Here is a 24,821-nt window from a genome sequence, read left to right as displayed (position 1 = left end):
GAGCAGAAGAGAAGGAAGAGTAGACGGAGAAGAGAAGAGAGAAGAAGAAGACAGAATCAATGAGATCTTAAATCTTCTTGGGGGTATACAGTTCCAAGAAAATAGCCAATAGACAGGCCACGAAACTGAATGGAACAAGACAATATGTGGTAGGGATGGAAGAGCTACCATGGCTTGAACAGAGTCCGTGAGGATAAAAACAAAGGGTTAAATGGGTCTAGATGACACAGAGGTGTTTTTGTTTTTGCCTGTCCTGGGGCTTGAACTCAGGGCCTAGGCACTGTCCCTGAGCCTGTTTGTGCTCAAGGCTAGAGCTCTACCACTTGAGCCACAGTGCCACTTCTGGCTTTTTCTGAGTAGTTTGTTGGATAAGAGTCTTATGGACTTTCCTGCCTGGGCAGGCTTCAAATCATGATCCTCAGATCTCAGCTTCCTGAGTAGTTAGGATTATAAACATGAGCCACCAGCACTCACCTCACATGTAAGAGTTTCACAGGGCACTTTAAGGTAATCTTACCTGTCTATACTTCTGAGAATGGGATTGGTGCCAGGGAGGATATTTATTAGAGAGAAGACACTAGAACAGAATAGGAAAGAATCCTGTGTTTCTGCCACATGGAGCTAAGTCTCCCTGGGATTAGCCCAGGTAGTCAGCTAGTACGCAAATTTGGGTAGTCAAGGCCCTGGCATGCAAGGGTCAGCCTGTAATCCACTCTCCTTCCCTTGAGTATTCCTCCTGCATGCTTTCCCCCATGGAAACAACCTACTTTGAATAACCTCTGCTAATTCTGTAGACTCTGTCCAGGAGTTGTTTCCTTTTAGATGGCTTCCCTGGCCACATCAAAGCTTCACCCCCAGTCCAGGATGGGTGCAGCCACCCTCTCTTGCCCCAGTACTCTACAGATATTGCTACAGCCACACAAAGTGGTCTGCCTTACATTTTATTGTTTCTCCCACTAGACAAGAGCACATTGAAAAAAGGCCCGGACATCCTATTCTGGTTGCCCGCAGAGGACAGAACAGTTGAGGATGTAGTAAGTACTCAGTCAGTGCTCAGTGTAGGTAGCTGCTTTCTGGATTCCAATGAAAAAGTCACTTTTTTAGTGCTAGTACTAGGGCTTGAATTCGGGGCCTGAACACTGTTCTTTAGCTCTTTCTACTCAAGGCTGGTGGCTCTACTACATGACCCATAGTTTCTCCAATGGCTTTTTGGTGGTTAGAGGTAAGAGTCTCACAGACTTTCCTATGTAGGCTGTCTTTGAACTATGATCCTCAGATCTCAGCCTCACACCTGAGAATTACTGGTGTGAGCCATCAGTGTCTGAGATTTCCTTTGTGCTGCAAGAAAATGGACCAGTGAGTGTTTAATCTACCTCAGGAAATGTTCTGAGCCTGGATTAAATAATACAGAGGAAGGAAAACACAGCATAGTTCAAGGCAGAAGCATTAAAGATATGAATGGGAAACAGATTTTAAGGACCAGTGGAACCTTCTAGTGATTGCTTAAGTTAACTGTTCTACTTGGGTGATTTATGTTATAACAAAATCTTACCACTTTCATAACATGTGTTCAAGTAATCATGCCTCAAAATCAAGACCTTTTAAAAAATATTATCAAAAAGGAAACAACAAACAGATCATTTTAACATATGCAAATTGACATCTAACTGACAAGTTGGGAACATGTCTTTCCTCTCAGGAGGATTAAACATCCTTTATTAAAAAAGCTCTTTGGGATTTTTGATATTAGGTAATATTTTTAGGAGATTTATGGTTATATAAAACACCCCATCTATTTGCATTGTATATTTGGTGATATATTCATTTGAAATATTTGCAATTGTAAAAAGGGGAATCCACACAGATGTTTATCTAGCTTTTTCTCTTTTACTATTACTATGTATAAAGTTTTTTATTTCATTTCATTATTAAATTTATATACTCTTGTTTTGTACTATGATATCTGATTTCTAGAATAACTGACACGTATCAATCACCATTTCACAGGTGACACTAGTGGATGGGCGACCATATTTGGCACAGTCCATGGAAATGTAAATAATGTGACATTAACACAGGAGTGCTGTAAGTGCTATTGGTTCAAAGACAGTTATCAGCTTCGCAAAAAAAAAAAAAAAACATTATTTGTGGTGCGTGGGTTTCTCTGAGAACCGTAGTCCCCTCCTCTCTGTGGTTTTACTGTTAACAACCTCAATCGCACCCCCAAAATATTAAATGAATGTTTTTGAGGGGCTGTGGATGTAGTTCAATGGTTAAAGCACTTGCCTACGATATATGAGAGGCTCTGGGTTAGATCCTCAGCACCTTAAAAATGATCTTAATAACCATATTTTGAGAGACAGATCACATTCACCTTTTATAACTGTATGTTGTTATAATTGTGCTATTTTATTATTAACTTTTGTTACTCTCTCACAGGATGACTTTATATACTGAGTTTTATCATAGGTATGCATGCATAGGAAAAACCAGTATGTATAGAGTTTGATGCTGGTATCCAGTGGGAGTCTTGGGGTGTGTTCTTTGAGGATAAGGGGGAACTACTGTGATGTAATAAATTCCCTTGGAACCAAGTTCAATTTCAGTTCAGTGCATTTCACTGCCCATCTGGTCTACGATCAGCCTGTAGAACTGAAAAGATAGAAAAAAAGACCATCTCCATTGATGCTAATTTTATATGTTGTTCTGGGATTACAAACATTATGACTTATAGTAAATTTCTTATTCCCCTTTATTCCTTTCTTCAATAAAGCTATCAATTTGTTACTACTTTCCACACCCTATGTTGGGGACTGAGATGTTGTCTTAACCCACTAACACCTCACAGTACATCAGGAAGGAAAGATTTACACCTCACAAGAGAATGTAGAAGCTTGCTGGAATATACCATGGTTTAACTAAAAATGGAAAAATAGTCCCAAGGAGATGGTATTGAGATGAATTTAAAAGTCCTTGGAAGGCCGGGTGCCCATGGTTCCTACCTGTACTCATAGCTGCACAGGAGGCTGAGATCTGAAGACTGAGATTCAAAGCCAGCCTGGGCAGAAAAGTCCATAAGACTCTTATATCCAATTAACCACCAGGAAACCAGAAGTGGAGCTGTGGCTCAGAGTAGTACAGCATTAGCTTTGAGAAAAAGCACTAAGGGACAGAGCCCAGGCCCTGAGTTCAAGCCCCATGACCAACAACTAAAAGTCCTTGGTAGGAGAAAAGAAAAGAGGTCATAGAGTGAGGAGGGGAGATGATCATCAATACATTGGGGTAGAAGGCACAGCACCCGCTAAACAATGTCCCTTCACAACCATGCTGAGATTCTGAGTGAATGAGGTACAAGGTCAGAAGCCAAGCAAGAAAGCTGGGTCCAGACTTAAAGGACTGGGAGTACACACTTCAAAATTTGCAATTGTGTGTACTGGTATGGCTCAAGGGGTAGAGTGTTTGTTGGACAGTTGTTATGACCTGAGTTCAAACCCCAGTACTACCAAAAGATAATAATGATTAGGTTCATATATAATAATGATTAGGTTGGTATATAAATATAAGTATATATAATTTAAATAAATTATAATAATATAGAAGTTCATGCAGTATTAGCATATTTATAAATATATGTGTCTATATATTATATATAATATACTCTGATGGTATATATTATATTATTATAACAATATTGCTACAGTATGTTATATTATTAATACAATATAAATTGTATAAAATTTTATATATAATATACTTTATATTATATGTATATAATTTTCATATATTATATATTATAATGTAGTACAATATAAGATTATTATACTATATTATAGATAGTATAGATATGTTATACTATACTATATAATAATATAATGTTATAAAATATTATGTTAAATTATAATGTCATATTATATATAATATTATAATATAATAATACAATAACAATCTATAGTAGTCCTCTGGTAATCCTGGTTTCACAAGTGTTGATTTGACCTGCTGCAAATCAGAAATAGTCTGGCCAGATGCTTGTGGCTCAGGTCTGTAATCCTACTCAGGCGGCAGAGATCTGAGAATCATGGTTTGAAGCCAGCCTAGACAGGAAAGTCTGTGAGATATTTATCTCCAGTTAACCAACAAAACCTGAAAGTAGAGCTATGGCTCAAATGGCAGACAGCCAACCATGATTAAAAAAAGCTCAAGAGTGAAGCTATGAACGAGTTAGATGCTGTTCAGCAGGAGTACCAACTAGTTGTTCAGACCACAACTGAAGAAAGATGCAAAGTGGGAAATAACTTGCAACGTCTTTTAGAGATGGTTGCTACACATGTCGGGTCTGTAGAAAACGTCTTGAGGAGCAGATTGCTAAAGCTGATCAGAAATATGAAGAATATATGTCTGAAGATCTCCTGGACAATATTAGAGAGATTACAGAAAAGTATAAAAAGAATGCTGCTCTTCTTAAGGCTTCTGATGAGTGAAGATAGAATGTTGACTGTCCTGTCCTTTAAGAATCTCGTTTATCAGATGGAAATAGGGATAACCTGAAATAACATGTTAGGGTTTGTTTTGGGGTTTTGGTCATGGGGCTTGAACTCAGAGTCTGGGTTCTGTCCCTGAGCTTCTTTTACTCAGTGCTAGCGCTGTACCATTTGAAGCACAGCAGTCCTTCCAGCTTTTTCCTAGTAGTTTATTGGATATTAGAGTCTCACAGACTTTCCTACCCAATCGCCTCCTGAGCAGCTAGGATTACAAGCGTGAGCCATGAGTGCCAGCTTTGGGTTATTACTTTCAGATGTGTAAAACGCAGTTTTGTTATAGTTATATATAGTTAATAAAATTACATCAGTGAAAAAAACAAGCTCAAGAACAACACCTTGGCCCTGAGTTCAAGCCTCCATATCAGACAGAAGTAAATTTCATCAATGAACTTGTACAGACTTTCTTGTTTAGCCATTAGTCCTTAAGCCATGAATAGTGTAACCTTAGTATATAATGTCATATAATATGATGCTTGGGCTGGGAATATAGCCTAGTGGTAGAGTGCTTGCCTTGCATGCATGAAGCCCTGGATTTGATTCCTCAGCACCACATACATAGAAAAAGCCAGAAGTGGCACTGTGGCTCAAGTGGTAGAGTGCTAGCCTTGAGCAAAAAAAAAAGAAGCCAGGGACAGTGCTCAGGCCCTGAGTTCAGCCCCAAGACTGGCAACAAAACAAAACAAAATAAAATAATGTGATGCTTTTTATACACCATTTACATTCTCTTAAATAATGTAAGCAATCTGTAGATGATTTATAGGATACTGGAGGACATGTGTAGGTTGAACACAAATATTACAATATTACACTATTTTAGAGAAAGACTTAGACATGTGCAGATAGGTCCATGGAGATCCTGGAGCCGCTCCCCCTCACAAACCAATAGAATGTAATATGTGCATTATCATACAACTCATTTGTGGTACCCTTAATAGTATATAAGTAGAGAATGCATAAAAATATAGAATGTGTAGAAGTAGAGAATGTATAAAATTAGGAAAATATAAAAGGATAAAGTTTAAAGAGAAAGGTTTAAATGTAACTAAAATCACTCATTTATTATTCCTTCCTGAACCACGAGAGTTTGTCTAGCACACACACCATTTTGTGGCTCACCAAGATGATACACAAAGGATAATCTTGCGGGCTTTGTGTTCAATGGGTTTGAGTTTTTTCTTTTCTTTTACTTTTCATGGAGAGAGGGTGAATACATGACCAGAAGTGACTGAAAGAAAGCTGTGGGCAGTGGGCATCTGTGAGAACCACTATGGAGTGACAGTGACAGATGTGGTTGTGCCAGCTAGAGGTGGGCAGGTGGCTACCGGTACTGAGTGGGTAGAGGTCAGCGATGCCCTTGATCATTCCACAACACGCATAACTGCCGCCACAGTGAGGCACCATCTAGGCCAAAATGCCAATCGTGCTGACCCAGCAGAAAGAATGATGCAGGAGATATTATGTTTATTACAAGGCTCCATGTAAACATCAAAAATCTGAGCCCAGAACATACCACTGGGACTGGGAGGGGGGATGTAAGAAATCTTCCAGAAAACCCACAGAAAGTGGGAGCATGGCTGACTTGCAGAAGAAAGAATATGAAAACTTAGACCCATATTGCTGATTTTAGGCAATGCACCAACTTGACTTTAGAAAATTCTTGTACTGGCACTAGGAGTTTCTAACCAGAGTCCTCAATCTAATAATATTCTCCATGTCAATACACAACAAAGTAAACCTATTAACACTATTATTAAGGGGTTCAGCTAATTGTCATAGAGAAGGACTTGAAGATGTGCAGATGTATCCATGAAGATCCTGAACCCAACAGTCAATAATATATATAAATCACATATATAGTTATATATAATAACATTTGTAAGTTATGTATATATGTAGTTTATATGGTACTGTGGACAATACAAAATATTTTCAGGAACTTCATACAATAAAAGCATCTTTTAGATAGGTATTCAGTAAGAACTGTTGGCTTTACTATTACAACTTATCAAAAATTATTTTTAAAATAACTTGTCAAGAGGGTGCTGGTGGTGTACACCTGTTATCCTAGTTAATCAGGAGGCTAAAAATATCAGGATCCCTATTTGAAACTAGCCCAGGCATAAAAGTCTGTGAGACTTATCTACAATTAAGCACCAAAAACTGGAAGTTGTGGCTCAAGTAGTAGAGCATCAGCCTTAAGTGAAAAAAACAAATAAGAGCATGAGGCCTTGAGTTCAAGCTCTTGTAGTGGCACAAAATAACAAAAATGAAAGAGTAGTAATAATAATAAAATTGTAAAAAAAAAATAAAGCAGCTGGGAAAAAAAAGCCTTAAAAATCATAGTAAGTAAAAATAGGCACTAGTAGTTCATGCCTGTAATCCTATCTACTTAGGATCTGAGGAACACCATTCAAAGCCAGCACAAGCAGGAAAGACCATGAAACTCTTATCTATAATTAATCACCAGAAAACTATAAGTAGAACTATGGCTCCAAGTGTTAGAGGGCTAACCTTGAGTGAAAGAACTCAGGGACAGTGCCCAGGCCCTGCGTGCAAGCCCCATAACCAACCAAAAAAAAATGTTTTAAACAAATTGAAAAAGGAATAGCCCAGATGTGGTAGCACACATGTGTGACACCAGCACTGGTGAAGCAAAGGTGGAAGTTCATGACCAGCTTGGGCCACAGTGAGTCCCTGTGTCCAAAATTAATTCATTGACCAATTATGTGGAAAAATTGAAATCAAAATTTCCAAAAAATAGTTTCTGTTCTTGTATCTCTTATATTTTCTCACCTGACACACATAGTGTATGCTCATGTACACACACACACACACACACACACACACACACACATTCACTTACAGGGGCTGGGAATATGGCCTAGTGGCAAGAGTGCTTGCCTTATATACATGAAGCCCTGGGTTCAATTCCCCAGCACCACATATATAGAAAAAGCCAGAAGTGGCGCTGTGGCTCAAGTGGTAGAGTGCTAGCCTTGAGCAAAAAGAAGCCAGGGACAGTGCTCAGGCCCTGAGTCTAAGCCCTATGACTGGCAAAAAAAAAAAAAAAAAAGAAGTCCACACATACACTTACATCTACACACACTGTGATGGTCCTATGATCCACTTGGCCTAGTTTCTCAATATAGTTCTTTTTAGGCTATTCCTTTTTAAGCTATTCATAATTCTGTATGTTCCCTTAAGTTCTGAGGCCTTTATCTTTCTTCTGAATGCTTCAGATAGAGCTTCGTTTTCTCGCTTTCGCAGCTTCTCCACAGCTTTCTGCTGCCAACTTGATGATAATGAAAAGCAAAGGCCCCACAACAAAAGACGGTCTGACTGGACCAATTTGAATAAGACTTCGAGGCAGCTGTGGCCAAATTGGCATCCAATTCTTCCTAGCTTTACGTTTGCAAAGGAGAAAAATCTGAATTAAATTTTAGCCAACAAGCAAAATGTATATGAACTTAGCAACTACTTTGTTCTATTGAATAACCTAATCACTGTCATTATGATTTTTTTAATCATGCTATTATTTTTCTTTGAAGGGAACTTAGTCTTGTTTCACCATATGATTTTAGGCAATTTGAGCATGTATGTTTTTCTACCCACCTACTGTCTCCGACATGACCAGTGGAAGCTAGACCTAAGAAGAGCACTACATTCATATCTATACGTGATTAAGAGAGAGCTCTTATTTGTTTTTAAGATGGGCTAAATAAGTCTATGTAACATATGTAAACTTTATATGTTTATTGAAAAGCAGATAGTGTGGTTATTGTCATAATTAAAGCAATGTCCCTTTTTTTTAGTAAAATTTACTCTTCTTTTGCCCCTAGTTCTAAACCAGTACCCACAACCCTGTTACTGCAAAGAAACTGAATTGGAGTGCATAAAAGCTGACTTAAAATCAGTGCCAACGATTTCCAGCAATGTGACATTACTGTGAGTACGATATATCTGCATGTTGTTTGCCCTAAAAGTCACATAAAGAAAGAATCATACCAGCAAAATAAATGCCATTTAAAACCAATCATCAAATCAAGTGCTAGTGGATTACACTCCAGGAGGCTGAGATTGGGAGGCTCAAGTTTCAAAGTCAGCTCAGATAGAAAATTCCAATAGACTTCTTCTCCAATTAACTTGTGGGTGGGGCAGATCCAGGCTGGAGACAAGGTAGAGTGCTAGCCCATTCACAAATACTGATGTTCAATTTATAAATGTTTCTGGCTTTCTGGTTTTCATGTTGTTAATAATGTTCTTGTGGTTTTTAAACAAAACAGAAAGGAAACACACTTATCACATTTACTGCAGCTCATTTTCATATTGATTGTTCACCTGAGACTGCAAAGATATAAAATATCTGTGAAGCTAGTTGTACCTCATTATGCAAATTTTGGTACATGTAGCCCAAAACTTTTAAGAGCTTGGGGAAAATTCCTGCATATCATCATTGGGGCATTTCTTGAGTTGATTAGGATCTTTGATTGTTTGGGTTTTGTTGTTGCTGTGTTTTGTTAAGTTATGCAGAGAGTAAAAGGCAAAGGCAAATCACTGTCGACTTTCTGTCTATTATGTTAAGTGTCTACATTTGTCAAATGTTTGCAAGCTGTCCCTGTGAGATACAGGATAGACCACTCGCCTAATGGTGGCCCAGGTGATTATCATGGAGCTAAGACTATCCTTTGCTTAGCCATCATAACAACATAGCACAACATTCACTTGTATTTATGGTGATAATGGTATGGACAAACCACGTGGAAATATAGCACACTTATGTACACTACATAATATTTCATAATAATAAATAAACTATGTTAGTGGGTTATGCATTTGTTGTAATTCTGTGTGTGTGTGTGTGTGTGTGTGTGTGTGTGTGTGTGCGCGCGCGTCAGTCCTGGAGCTTGAACTCAGGGCCTGGGTGCTGTTTCTGAGCCTTTTTGTTCAAGGCTAGTGCTCTACCACTTAAGCCACAGCTCTGCTTCCAGCTGTATTATTTTTGTGGTAGTTAATTGGAGATAAGAGTCTCACAGTCTTTCATGCCCAGACTGGCTTCGAACCATGACTTTTCCATCTAAGGCTCCAGAGTAGCTAGGATTACAGGCATGACCCATGTGTACCCGGCTATGTAATTCATTTTTATCATCATTTTAGAGTGTACTCGTTCTATTTGTTTTTTTTAAATGTTCACTGCAAAGCAGTATTCCATGCAACAGCTCATAGACCTTACTACATAAATATACCAAATGGTATTCACTGAAAATTAGTGTATAATGCATTTCTCGGCACATGTTCCATGCTTAGACAGTCATGGCTGCACTTCCATTTTGCTTTATAAACATTTTGTTCTCCCATAAAACTCTTTCAGTGACTGCCATATTCAAATGTAGATCACTTACCATGGACTATCACCAGATATTTTCTTACCAATGATGTATGTGGCTTTAGGGAAGAGGCTGGGTCCTCCATGAAAACCCATAATCAAGTCTGTTTTGCATTTTCTTTTAGGTCTCTGAAGAAAAACAATATCCACAGACTTCCAGATAAAGTTTTCATCAATTACACAGAACTCAAAAAAATGTAAGTAGTTATTAGTAGTGAGTATATGTATGGGAAATTCCTTGCAGTGTTTTTGTTTGAGGGTTATTTTTTAATCTTAAAATGAAGCATCAAGCTTATCATTTTAAATTTGTGGGTTTAAGATGAAAAATAAGCCAGGCACCAGTGATTCATGACTGTAGTTATTCAGGAGGCTGGGATCTGAGAAGCGTGGTTTGAGCCAACCCAGACAGAAAAAATCCATGAGACTATTACCTCCAATTAACCAACAAAAAGCTGGACGTGGAACCATGACTCAAGGGGTAGAGTGCTAGCCTTGAGCAAAAAAATCAGGAATTTAAGCCTCAAGATAAGCACACAGACACCCACCAAATAATAATAATAATAATAATAATAATAATAATAATGATACATTTATAATGCCATTCTTTTTTTTATAATTTAACACAGTTGATCTGATTTTGCTTGGATATGTTTATAGAGTTAATAAGGAGTCGAGGTAAAATATCTCAGAAAGAAAAATTCACAATTTCACGTTCTGCCTTAAGAGGATTTGAAAAGTGGCATTATTTGTTCTAGGTGTACTTTTTAATTTGGAAAAAGGAAAGCATAGGCGAGAACAATCAGATCATTTAACACACTGACTCCCAGGAAAATGGGAGGAAAAACACAGCAAACAGTACAGCCAATGATGTCAGCATTTCTAAAGAAGGCAAATGTCAGCAAATAGTGCATCCACAGCAGATAAGAAATGGCATTCACTGAGGAACAAGACACCAAGATGCTTTCAGCATCATCCAAGAAAGACAACCAGGGTATGGAAAAAAAAAAAAAAAAAAAAGCCCGAGAAATTATCTTTGTTGGAGCACAAGGATGAATCATGAATTTCCACAGTTTTCAAGGATTGTCCTTTGATACTGTCCATATGCCTTTGCTTTGATATTTTACTTACCAAGCAACCTCATGATGATTCATTTTAGCTTGCTAGTATTTTGAACTCAGGGTCTTGTGCTTACTAAGCAGGTGTTCTTCTGCTTGAGTCACAATCCCAGATTAACTTGCTAATGTTTTGTACTGAAGTATTTGAAACATTCCATTAGACCAGCAATAAGAATATCCCTACCCTACCACATGAATAAGATGTATCGTATTCATATTAATAAGAAGAAAATGTATACGTTCATGGATGAGGCCTTTGTGAAGTAAGATAGAAATTTCTAGCCCTTCTGAGCCCAATCACTCTGTAAGGAAGCTATATCCACCAAAACAGAGCCCAGTAGACTAGGTAAAAAGAAAAACTCAGGGTAACATTGAAAGTGCTGGAAAGTTATTGGCAGAGCCGTTGTCTGTCAACATCCCTCATCCTGGAACCACTATAAATGATTCTCTTTTCATTTAAATTAAGTGCAGGATCCCATAGACAAGAAAGGAAGGCTATGAGGTAGCAGTGTGTGAACACAGATGATCAACCTTATTTGAGTTGATTACAATCTCTATATTTCTAGCCACTCTATCCTGGAGTGTATGGTCATGATGTCATTATCACCCTGGAGTTAGCTACACATTGGCTCTGGGCTTCCCAGCTCCTCTAGAGAGGAAATTTCAACCACAGACGCCTAGTCTTCCTAGAAATTATTTACATCACCACATGTTTATTCTATGAATCATTATTTTGTTTGCACTGCCTGGATAATGCTCAAGGAAGAAGAAATAAAACAACACTCACAAAGAAAAGTAGGAGAAAGAAAGGTTCTTGTTTTAGAGTAGTCCTTTAAGTCCTGGATCAGTCAGTTTTTTTGTTGCTATAGCAAATATCTGAAACAATCCATTTATAAAAAGAAAGGTTTGTTTTTTGGCTCCATGTCTTGGAAGTTTCAATTTATGATTGATTGGCTCCATTGCCTTGGGCCTATGACAAGGAGACACATCATAGTGAAAGCATGTAGTAAAGCAGGACCTCTCATCACATGACCAAGGAGCAAAAGCAATAAAGGAGGAGGAAGTAAGAACCCTGCTATCCTTTCTAGGGCCCAGTGACCTGTCAACCTCCCTCTAGGCTCCACCTCTTAAAGGTTCTACCACCTCCCAATAGAACCACGTTGACATCCAAGCCTTTTGTATATCAGCCTTTGAGGAATGAGGGGCATTTGAGACGCATATGAGACGCATATGATAGCATATCTTATCACCTAGTAGCATAGAAGTTCTAAGAATTAGGTCTTCTCCTTAAACATGAAGGGAACTGAAGTCTGCCATGGTTCAATGGCCACTGCCTAAGATCCACACCTCATAGATCTTTTACAATGACCATTACATAAGGTCTATAGCTAGTTAGAGGGAAAGTCACAGTCAGAGCCTAGATTTTTCCATGCCCAAGACAGTGCTTATTTTATTCTAATGGAAAACTCAGAGTTAGAGAGGTATTCTGTACCTTTTATTCTCTCATTTGGGGAAGGATGATTTCTGGGGAGGCAGAGAGGTTGCTGAAGGATCAAACAGAAGTGGTCAAATTACACTTCTCAGGAAAAATCTTTTTCTGTCCATTCTCAACACTTTGCTCCAAGTGGTGCCTCATAGCCACTGAAGAGAATAATATAGACATACTTTAATCATTCAAAGCTTACTTAGTGGAAATGAAAAGTACAGATTACTCTTTCTTGCAAGATCACCCTACATAGAAATGGACAAATCATAGTAAGACAGCATAGAATTTAATATATGAGCTGCCAGACTGAAATGTTCTAAGTACCTACAGTGACATTGAAATCACTTAGACATTTGCTGGGTGAAAATAAAAATTCCTAAGTGAAAATTAGAGTTTAATTGCTAAACAAATAAATATTGCTTAACTGATCTGAATGCTTTTACTATTTATTTTTATTTTTTATTTTTGCCAGTCTTGGGCCTTGGACTCAGGGCCTGAGCACTGTCCCTGGCTTCTTTTTTGCTCAAGACTAGCACTCTGCCACTTGAGCCACAGCGCCACTTCTGGCCATTTTCTGTATATGTGGTGCTGGGGAATCGAACCCAGGGCCTCATGTATATGAGGCAGGCACTCTTGCCACTAGGCCATATCCCCAGCCTGAATGCTTTTACTATTTGATCAATTTATTCATGTTAACAATCCTTTAAAAATGTCAGGATTTTCTGAAGTTGGAGGAAAAAGCAATTCCCAATGACCTTTCAGAGAAATAAAACACAATTTATGGGGTTGACCATAATACTTTATCACTGTTACCATGGAAACCAGCCACAGCTCCTCCTCTTCCGTGTAATACAAACCTTATATAAATTAGAAATTTCTCCTTAAACAGAGTTCTTGTTCAATGTAATTATTGGCAACAAAACATAATTCAAGGTATCTGCCTTGCTCTGGAATATAAAATGTCACTTTAAAAAAAATAGCCTCTACACGTGCATTTATTTGCTTTAGTTTCAGGTTTATAAATTCCTGGTGTTTCTGCTTGAGAAGTTCTGACAGCTGAAACAACAGGAATTCACAAACCAGTAAGTTATTCTTAGGAAAGCCATTCAGTGTGAAGTATATTAACTGGGCTCCTATTTCAGCATTGAATACAAAGAGGGCAGCACTTGCCAAATTGTCATGTTTCCAGATTTCCCCTTACACTCTGAATGCTACCATGCTACAGAGAAGAAAACAGATACCAAGGATGGAGTTAAAGTTTAGTGGCCAACATCAGATACCTGAGACAGGAGGCTGCAGGTCTCTCTTTAGTGGCAGCCAACAGCTAAATAGAAGCCTAGAGGCTCTTCATTATTTAACCCGCTTAGGTCTTCAGTGATGTAAGCGAAGGGGATAGTTTGTAAGCATCAGATGAATCATGCAGGTCTTCAGTTTTTCCTTCGGTACGACAAAAGCACAAGGTTAAATTCACAATTTGCAAATGCATTCATCTCCTTAAGACGTTGGTCAAATGGGCTTTGTGTTTTTTTAATTCATCATCTCAAAGAAAATGTAAATCGAATTAGATAGTGAATTTTAGATTCAAGAGACGTTTCAGTATGCCTGTACTGGAGTATCATATTCTTTTCCTGATCTAATTTGCTATTGTAACCGAATTCATCATATTAACTTTCATTACATCAGTCCAAGGGCTCTGAAAGTGCTAAAAACAAATCCTGATCTCTGTGTAGGAGCAGAATTTATGCTGCAGTGTGAAATACCTCCTGCAGACATGGTGCAGGGGGGTGGGAGGCGAGGCCATTAGGTCACACTGAGTTTCCACTTGACTTTTCGGTATTGAAATGGATGCATTGTGAATCAGTATGTGTGCAAGGTCTGGGCTCTGCAGTACCAACACCTTCCACATGGTGGCGCAGCAGAGAAAATGACCGTTTTTATATCACCCTCAGTCTTTAAAAAAAAGTGTTTGCTGATACCTTGAAACCAACTTTGGCTTTTCCTGGCTAAAAGATGTCAATATCTTGTCAATTTTATAATATATTCATGGCCTGAAAACAAAAGCTGGGAAATTCTATTAGAGTATAAAAATAAAAGTACAGCTAAGAGCTGGGTGCTAGAGGCTCATGCCTCCAATCCTAGCTACTCAAGAGACTGAGACTTGGAGGATCAAGTTTCAAAGTCAGACTGGACAGAAAAGTCTGCAAGACTCCATCCATCTCCTATTAACCAGCAAAATGTCAGTCTGGAGGCATGGCTCAAGCAGTACAGCACCAACCATGAGCAAGAAAGCCAAGTAAGAGTGTAAAGCCCTGAATTCAAACCCTAGTACTGGCACCAAAGAAAGAGAAAAAATATGAATTCAAAACTAATCTCCCATTGTATAATGAGGACAAGAGGTAGACATTATTTAATTAGATATTCCTGAAAGTGATGTTATTGAGTTAATACTGTATTGTTAAATTCCTTCAAATGTGAAGCAAAGCCTGAGCTATAGGTTGAAGTGGCATACTACCTCCACTCAACTATGGGACTATAAGAACCTCATTACACACATTGTATTTCTTGCATTCCATATTGAAGTAGAAAAGAAATCAACCTGGCCCCCTGCTTCATTCATGGGAATAGAACAAAGAGAAATGAACCCTCAATGGTGTAACCCTGGCTAGGTGCCTGTGGCTGGTACTTGTAATCCTTGCTACTCAGGATAATGAGATGCGAGGATTGCGGTCCAAAGCCAGGCAAAGCTATAAAGTCTGTGAGACTCTTATCTCCAGTTGTTCACACACACACACACACACACACACACACACACACACACACAGAGAGAGAGAACAGAAATGGAGGTGTAGCTCAAGTAGTAGAATGCCAGCCATGAGCAATAAAAACTAAAGAATAGCATCCAGGCATCATCACACACAAAGTAAGTGTAACTGTATAGAATAAGAAAGTTCAGCAGAGAGATTAGATCTATTCCTTGTCTTCATCTTTCCTGAGTTTAGTGATACAGATCAGAGATGCCCATACCTCGTTGCCCAGTTGCTATGGAGATGACGGGCAATAACGGACAGCTATGTGGCCATCTGGCACTCACAACACCTTTCCACAAATGTGGAAACAGGACCTTGCACTTTATTTGCCAAGTTCACACATGGTGTTCAGGGAGAAAAAGTGGTGAGCTCATTCTCAAAAGCCTACAGATCGTCATCACCTGACTCTCCTCTCTTGTTCCAGGTATCTCCAGAATAACTGCCTTAGACACATTTCCAGAAAAGCCTTTTGGGGATTACACAATCTGCAGATATTGTGAGTAACTTCTTAATAAGTATCATATGTGCATCATTCGAAAACTATGGTGGTAAGATGGAGGTTCTATTTGGGAATCAAGACTGGGAGATAGTGAAACACAAAATAGTTATTATCCTGACAGAATTGTGCAATGATTTTGACTTTAGCCAGCTGATATATTAAGATTCCCCATGTTGAGCTACTTTCAGTATTTTAGTGCCGGGCTAAATTTCCATGTCTCCTTTGTGGAGACACCAAGCCTTTTCTCCCCTTATGTGTACCCCTTTCACTCTCACGCATATCCTCTGACCAGTAGGAAGTAATGCGGGAGCGAGGGCCACAGATAACCTCGGTTGCATGTGGCTGCGAGAATGCCCTCCCCCCCCCCCACTTTCCAGGGAGGACGGGTACGCATGGACACCTCAGAGTCAGCTTCAGGAGCTTCCCAAAGTTTTATTCAGGGGAGGGGGTTTATGTAACAGTAATGGAGGCAGGAAGAGGAGGGACTAACTGGGTATTAACGATTGGCTAATAAACTGTCCATCACGATGATGTCACGGAACTTCCCGCAGAGGCAGAGACCACAGTCCCCCCAGGGCTGGCCCCCTAGGCTCTGGCTGGTGCCATTAGGAGACAAGTGCTAGCAGACGAGAGGCAGGGCTGGTTCCAGACCCAGGGAAAAGGTGGGAGTGTCTAGCAGCCAACCGTCCCAGGTCTTAAAGGTATAGCCATCCCCTACATTTTAGCATTTGAGGTTTTATCTATTACTATCCAACTAAATACTTTCTTAAAATATTACTCTAGTACAGACATGACCAAAAAACGACAAACATAAAAAGTGTCCTAATAGTCAGTTATTGTAGTAATATGATGCAATATCCCCATTCATGAGATTCTTATTGCCAATTAACTACCAAAAAGCCAGAAGCAGAGGTGTGGCTCAATTGGTGGAGAGCCCACCATAAGCAAAAAGGCTAAAGGGACAGTGCATAGACTGTGTTCAAACCCTTCTCTCTGCCTCTTTCTCTCCCCCCCACAGAGAGAGAGAGAGAGCAAGAGAGAGAGAGAGAGCAGAGAGGTCAGCTAGTCCCCTATAGCCAGAAACTCCTTCCAATCAGAATAAACAACAAATTTCAGAAAGAAGAGTAGAGCTACGTGGCTTCTGTCCTCTGAGTCCAGTGGTCCAGAGAGTCCCAGACCTCATGGGGCAGTTGCTGAGGGGATGATACACAATGGGTTGTTACATGGCCATTTCACACTCACAATGCCAGTACTAGGACTTAACTTCAAAATCACTCACTTGCTCAGCTTGTTAGCTCGTGGCTGGTGCCCTACTACTTGAACTATGCCTCTAGTCCAGCATTTTTGATCATTATTCGGAGATTTTTTAAAGCTCTGCGTTTGTCTGCTTGTGCTGGCTTTGAGTTGCAATCCTCACATCTATGACTCCTGCATAGGATTTAGGAATGAGCTACCTGGCCCCAAAATATTATTCAGGGTCATTTCACTGGGCTGGCTACAGTGTCACATTCACTAAACTTGCAGTCTCAGGAGCCTCTGGGTCACCTCCAGCTTCTCAGCAGAGTGTTTTCAGAAGTAGGCATCCACACACCATCAGCAGCCCAAGGCACATTATATGCTACCCCATGGAACATTGCCTAATTAATTACCCATGCTATTTGTAGATATCTCAACCACAACTGTATTACAAGTCTCAGACCTGGAGTATTCAAAGACTTACATCAGTTAACTTGGCTGTAAGTATGTTGCTTCATTTTCCCCATCAGTGGTCCTAGTGTCTGATTGTGTGTGTGTGTGTGTGTGTGTGTGTGTGTGTGTGTGTGTGTGTGTGTGTGTACTGAGATAGGATCTCACTGTGCAGTTCAGGCCAGCCTCAAGCTCACAATCCTCCTGTCTCAGCCTCCACATGCTAGAGGTAGAGGCATGGTCTGTCTTGCAAAATCTCAACCATATACAAGAGCAGTGCTCAGGCATTTCCCACTCTGGAATGAGTCTCATATATTCTACTCATGTTTCTGATTGACATACAATCTGGAGCATTTTACACAAGCTCTGGGGACAGTGGGGTATCAGGGTTAGTGGTTAATCTGTGAAAAGAAAATTATGCTTTCTCCAACAGAAAAATTCTGTACCTCACAGTAGCCTTGCTAAGCTAGACAGATATTCTAACACCCAGGGATTACCTGGAGAAGGATTCCTCAGCCTCAAAATTATTCACATTTTTGTTTGTGTGTGGCAATCCTAAAGCTTGAAATCAGAGCCTGGGTGCTATCCCTGAGTTGTTTTTTTGTTTTTGTTTTTGTTTTTTGCTTAAGGCTGGTGTGCTCCCATTTGAGCCACAGGTCTATGTTTTGGATTTGGGGGTGCTTAATTGGAGATAAGAATATCACAGACTTTCTTGCCTGGTTGGCTTTGAACTGTGATCCTCAGATATGAGCCATCTGAGTAGCTAGGGTTACAGGCATGAGCTACTGGTGCCTGGCAGTATTCACATTTTGACTCACTTAATTCTTGCTTCTGGGAAGGCAGTGAGTTGAGCACTCTCTAAGCCCCTCTACCTAGCACTAGCTACCAAAGTGAACCCCCTCCTCTGAGAATTATGACAAGCACTGCTATCTCCACATACTTCCAAGTGTCCACTGGGAGGAAAAAACAAACCTGCCCTCCACGGGAAACCACTGATGGAGAACATAAACAAGTTAAGGACTTGCTCTGATTGCCAGAGCATTCAGAGACATGGCTCTGGGAATGTGGTAACTCCTAGCATTTCTGGTCTCCAGCTGAGCCAGCAACTCCAGCTCCAGGTTCTGAGTCACTTGGCTCCTCACATTGGCCAGGCTAGCAACAAAAGCCACAGCTTTGTCTGGACTCTGTGTGTGCCTGTGCCTGACTCAGACAACATTTTTAGGCTTTCAAGGCCTCTTTTGTTTTCTTATCTGTAGGCTAGAATTATAATTCTCTCCTAAGAGGGATGTGGTGAGAATTAAGTCACATAACGTAAGTGCCACCTGCAGAGCTCCCAGCATATAGCAAATACTCCTCCTTGTAACTCCCTTCCCCCCATGCTCCCATGTGGGCTCTCTCTCTCGACTTCCCCTCGCTTGGGGGGAAGGGGCTTGTCCGCCCCTTCCTGGATGGTCCTCTATTGCTCCCACATGGGAGCGATGGCCACATGTAGCCCCGTCTCTCTCTCTCTCTCTCTCTACTTCCCCTCGCTTGGTGGGGAAGGGGCTTGTCTGCCCCTTCCTGGGTGGTCCATTATCGCTCACATGGGAGCGATGGCCACAGGTAGCCTCGGTGGCGTGTGGTCGCAGGGTGCCCCAAAACCGCCAAGAATGACACAGATGTGCGGCCCCTGGAGAAAACCTCTAGGGCTTCTGTTTATTCAAATGAGGAGCCTCCCAGATATACCCCAAAGGCGGGCACAAGAGAGGGACCCCTGACTGGTTCCAAGGGGCTGTCCCACAAGTGATGTCAGACGTCCTTCTCTTCCTGTTAAAGACAGGAAGGGGAGGGACAGGCTGAGGTCAGCTGTGGCCCCTTAAAGGTGCAGCTGACCCCAACACTCCCATCTGTGATCTGAGATAAAGAAGGAAAACGGCACCTGACTTAAGTGGCCATAAGAGAGAAGGATGCTCATTTCTCCATCTAATTTCTTGTGCCAAAAAAAAAGCCTTTAAAACAGTGTGTTGAGCAGAAATATGTTTACTCTTTCTATTGGAAAGCTCCTAAGGAATAGGTTAAAAAAATCCTTTCATCCATCTGTACAGATCTTTTGGAATGTGCCATCGAAGAACCATGAGCTCAAAGAGCCATGTGGGATCTCCTAAGAATTGGGTTTTGCATGCAGCCTTCAGTCAGTCAGCAGGGCAAAAGTCAGCCAGTAAGTACAGCTTATAAGGTGGATTCAGGAAGAGAAAGCAAACAGTCAGGACCCAGCCTGGTGAGTGCTGAGGTGGGAATTAAAGGTGCTGAACAGAACGTGCTGCTTCAACCCTGGGGTGAAGCAAAGGCCTTCACAAAAGGAGTCCCAGACACTAAACACACAGGGCTTGAAGGATGGGCCAGGTGTGGGGAGAAGGCAAGATTGTCATGGGCCTTTTGTTTTCTTTTCCTGGTTTTATTTCAGAAATCTCTCTAACATTGGAAATGTTTTTTGGTATGTTTTGTCAGAATTCTGGATGACAATCCAATAACCCGAATTTCACAGCGATTATTTACTGGATTAAATTCCTTGTTTTTTCTGTAAGTACCCATCTACCTATTTGTCTACAAATCACAATGGCATCTAACAGTAGCTTCCAGAAAAGGTATTTGAAAAATAGTATATTAATTCCAACTGGGTGCTATGGCTCATACCTATAAGCCTAGCTACTCAAGAGGCTGAGACCTGAGGATCACAGTTAAAACCCATAAGCCTCTTATCTCCAATTAACCAGCAAAAAAGCCAGAAGTGGAGAGCCAGTAGCTCAAGTGATCAATCACCAGCCTTAAACTAAAAAGCCAAGGGAGAGAGTGAGACCCTGAGTTAAAGGCCTAGTATCTACACAAAACAAACAAAGATATTAATTCCACTCAATTTTTTTTATTACTCACAACCTTTCCTGTATTTTCAGCCATACTTAGTATTGCTACTTACTGGCTATAGATTAAAGAGAAGAGTTGGTCATACTATAATGCATATTTTAAGTCTACTAGTTGTATTTTTATCCCCTTTAATTTCTTAAAATTCAAGGTATGTTTTGTAGTGGCTAACCAAAGGTTCATTTTTGTATCATGATATCCTACCTACTCAAATCTATTAGAATCTCCTAGGAGGTTGGCTTCAGTTCCATCTCCCCTCCCCCCCCCTTTTTTTGTAGAGACATAAGCCAGTACTGAGGTTTAACCTAGTGTCTGGGCACTATTCATTAGCTTTTCCACTCAAGGCTAGTACTCTACAATTTGAGCCACAGATATACTTCTGGAGGCTTTGTTGGTTAATTGGAACTAAGAATATCACAGACTTTCTTGTCTAGGCTGACTTAGAACTGCAATCCTGAAATCTCAGCTTCCTGAGTAGCTGGGATTACAAGCATGAGTCCCCTGGCACCCAGCTCCAAGTTAATTTTTTTTGTCAGTCCTGGGGCTTGAACTCAGGGCCTGAGTACTGTCCCTAAGCATCTTTTGCTCAAGGCTAGCCCTCTACCACTTGAGCTACAGTGCCACTTGTGTCTTTTTCTGTTTATGTGGTACTGAGAAATTAAACCCAGGGCTTCATGCATGCTAAGCAAGCACTCTACAACTAAGCCACATTCCCAGACCCAGTGTCATTTTTTTTTGGGGGGGGGGGGCCAGTCCTGGGCCTTGGACTCAGGGCCTGAGCACTGTCCCTGGCTTCTTCCCGCTCAAGGCTAGCACTCTGCCACTTGAGCCACAGCGCCGCTTCTGGCCGTTTTCTGTATATGTGGTGCTGGGGAATCAAACCTAGGGCCTCGTGTATCCGAGGCAGGCACTCTTGCCACTAGGCTATCTCCCCAGCCCCCCAGTGTCATTTTTAATAGATGAACTGTGCATTTATCCTATGGAAGTCACCAAAAATTCCAAAAACCTCTCTCCTACCAACAAAGCTGTTTCCATCATTGTATTTACAATGTTTATTAATGTACTCAAATGATTTATCCACAAGGGATTCTTATGTTCTTTTATAGCTGGTCATGAAGCATCATTATTTTCCTACTTGTCAAAAGGGACTACCATATCGTAAATTAATTGTGCAGCTTAACGTGCTTATTAGTTGTTTTCCTTTCCTCTGATTCATCCTGCTGTCACTTCTTAGATTTAGTACAGTTCCAATGTGGCCGTTTAATGTTACAAATGATGAATAGTCCCTCTAAGAAGGAATGTTGGCTATATGGAACTGGAAATAATTGCAAACTTCAACTGGGTGAGAATTATCATGAACTTCAGGATTTGAATTTAATAGTCTTGTTTCAGCTCATAAAATTAAGCTACATAATGTTTATTCTTAGGGTGTATGTCATTCTTTTACACTCATAGTTTTGTTTGCCAACATCTGTTCCTCACTCCTTGCCATAGTTAATGACCATTCAGAAGGAGTAGCTATGCTTTACCCTAATATATTAATTTTGGCATATAAGTTCCCAAGTTGTGTTATAATAACAAATACTGCTCTGAAAGCGGCACAAGATTTTTGTTTTTAATTAGTATTTTCTTTGTCTGAAGATCTATGGTTAATAACTACGTAGAAGCCCTGCCTGAACAGATGTGTACCTATATGCCTCAACTCAATTGGATGTGAGTATTCCTTTATAGTTTAATGTGCATTTTCCCAGATTAACAAAACTAGCCTTAAATCTAGTTCAAGATGACCTTAAAAAGCTGTCTACAAGTTGGGTCCCAGGGTCTCATACCTGTAATCTAGCTATTCGAGATTGAAGCCTACATAGAGGACTAAGGTTGGAAATCAGCCATGAACAAGAAAGCTGACAGAGTGTAAGACCCTGAGTTCAAGCCTGGTACATGAACACAAAATTTTAGAAATCTATGGTTTCTTTCCCCAACATTCTGGTTTAAGTGTCTTTTGAGGACAGTGGTCTTTAGAGGATAGTGTTTCCCACCTGTAATCCTAGCACTCTGGAGACAGAAGCAGGAAAATCAAGAGTTCATAGCCAGGCTGGGCAACATAGCAAGATCTTATCTAAAAAGAAAACAAAAACCAAAAAAAGGAGTGAAAAAGTACTAGCAATTAAACAATTGTAAACATAAGAAAGAAAGAGTCAAACATCTGTGGCTCAAGACTGTAATCCTAGCTACTCAGGAGGATGAGATGTGAGGAGCACAGTTTGAAGCCAGCCAGAGCAAGAAAGTCCTTAAGCACCAACAGCTCAAGTGGTAGAGTGCTAGCTTGTGCATCAAAGCTTAGGGACAGCACCCAGATCCTGAATTCAAGCGCCCAGATGTCCACGCGTGTGCACACACGCACATACACAGAACAAAAGAACAGGGAAATATCAGGCCCAGGCCTGGTCTCCCTCTCTACAATGATTAACAATGATTAACGGTCTGGGAATATGGCCTAGTGGTAGAGTGCTTGCCTCACATACATGAAGCCCTGGGTTCGATTTCTCAGCACCACATAAATAGAAAAAGCCAGAAGTGGCACTGTGGCTCAAAGAGTAGAGTGCTAGCCTTGAGCAAAAAAGAAGCCAGGACCAGGGCTGGGAATATGGCCTAGTGGCAAGAGTGCTTGCCTCCTATACATGAAGCCCTGGGTTCGATTCCCCAGCACCACATATATAGAAAACGGCCAGAAGTGGCACTGTGGCTCAAGTGGCAGAGTGCTAGCCTTGAGCAAAAAGAAGCCAGGGACAGTGCTCAGGCCCTGAGTTCAAGCCCCAGAACTGGCAAAAAAAAAAAAGCCAGGCCCTGAGTTCAAGCCCCAGGCCCCAGGATTGGTTAAAAAAAAAGAAAAGAAAGAAAAAGAAACTGATTAAGAATAACAAGCAGCTAGGAGTCTGCATGAGAGCCTTGGGCTGCTAGAATGCTCATATCTACTCTAAGCTCCCACAAAAAGTAGAGAAAACAGCTGGTCAACCAAAATATACTTAGTTGGCCTGATCACAAATCAGAAAGGACCCTTTTACTCAGATGACAGAAAGGTGAAAGGTCAAATCCAAATTCCTCCAAGGTAAAGGCAGGGACAAAATCTTCCCTCACTAAGCTTTCCCTTATCCTCTACTTTGCATCCTGTAGGATAATTACTCTTACAACTCCAAGCTGTTGGTCTCAGGAGAATATGAAAATTTTTTTCCTTATTCCATTTAGCAGTGTTTGGACGTCTAAGACAGTGTGGTGTTTATAGTATGTAATCACAAAACTTGGAGTGAACAACAAAAAAAGGTATTGATTTCCTACAAGAATCCCCCAAGATGGCTTTAAAATAGAATTTAAAAGATGGTTGCAAAAGGGTTGGAAAACACCATGAAGGAACTTGCAAAGCAGGAAATACAGTCATATTTGGGGAAGACTGTGGGAAGAAAACCTAGAAAGCCAGGTGTGGTGGTACACCTCTATAGTCATAGCACTTGGAGCATGGAGGCAGAAGGATCATGAGTTCAAAGCCAGCCCAGGCTACCAGCAAAATTTTAACACGAAAAGAGAGAGAGAGCCAAGTGTAGATAGTTCATGACTAGGCTGAGATCCTACAAAGCCCAGGCAGACAAATCTGAGAGACTCTTCTCTCGAATTTACCAGAAAAAAGCTGGGAATGGAGAGGTGGCTCAAATAGTAGAAGGCCAGCTTTGACCCCAAAAGCTGAGGGAGAGCTCAAGCCAAAGAAAGGATGAAAAGAAGGGAGAGAGAGGAAGAAAGAGGGGAGGGATGGAAGAAGAAAGGGAGGAAGGGATGGAGGGACAGAGGGACAGAGGGATGGAGGGAGGAGAAAAAAGAAAACATTTCCAAGGGCAGTTCTGACACTGCCTAGCTGTGTAAACTAGAGAACAAGAATCTCCAAACAGGACGACTGCTGGTACATTAACAAGGAGAAACCACAGTTCTGCAGGAATACTGGATTGTGCAGGCAGAGAGGCCGTGGGCTGTAAAAGCCCCAGTGGCAATTTAGGAAGATCTATCAACAGTAATTAATAGCAGGATGCCCAGCATAAAAACAATCACTCCTTGGATGTTAACCTGTCCTTTCTCTCAATTGGATTATGTTGTAATATTAATGGAGAAGCAAAACATAATATTAATTATGTTAATCTTACAATAATTAGACACAAAACAGTAAATGCTGGGTGCCAGTGGCTCACACCTCTAACTCCAGCTACTGAGGAGGCTGAGATCTGAGGATCACAGTTTGAAGCCAGCCGAGGCAGGAAAGGTCATGAGACTGTTATCTCCCATAAAGTACTCAGAAAAATCCAGAAGTGGTGCTCTGGCTCAAGTAGTAGAGCACTACTAGCCTTGGAGCCTTGGGTAAAAGAAGCTCA

The 24,821-nt window shown here is 40.6% G+C and overlaps 1 protein-coding gene across 1 annotated transcript in view; it reads left to right on the top strand.

Moving 5' to 3' along the window:
* Positions 1-24,821, top strand: part of Rxfp2 (relaxin family peptide receptor 2) — a 48,145-nt gene that overhangs the window by 3,651 nt on the left and 19,673 nt on the right. The window contains exons 4-10 of the mRNA XM_048340603.1: positions 2,008-2,085; positions 8,378-8,483; positions 10,047-10,118; positions 15,754-15,825; positions 17,493-17,564; positions 20,002-20,073; positions 22,054-22,125. Of these exons, the coding sequence (XP_048196560.1) occupies positions 2,008-2,085; positions 8,378-8,483; positions 10,047-10,118; positions 15,754-15,825; positions 17,493-17,564; positions 20,002-20,073; positions 22,054-22,125 (544 nt within the window). The remainder of the gene's footprint in view (positions 1-2,007; positions 2,086-8,377; positions 8,484-10,046; positions 10,119-15,753; positions 15,826-17,492; positions 17,565-20,001; positions 20,074-22,053; positions 22,126-24,821) is intronic.

Source organism: Perognathus longimembris, chromosome 3, assembly GCF_023159225.1.
Source record: "Perognathus longimembris pacificus isolate PPM17 chromosome 3, ASM2315922v1, whole genome shotgun sequence".
NCBI classification, from domain to species: domain Eukaryota; kingdom Metazoa; phylum Chordata; class Mammalia; order Rodentia; family Heteromyidae; genus Perognathus; species Perognathus longimembris.
Note: the sequence above shows the minus strand (reverse complement) of the source record. Positions and strands in the feature narration are given on the sequence as shown.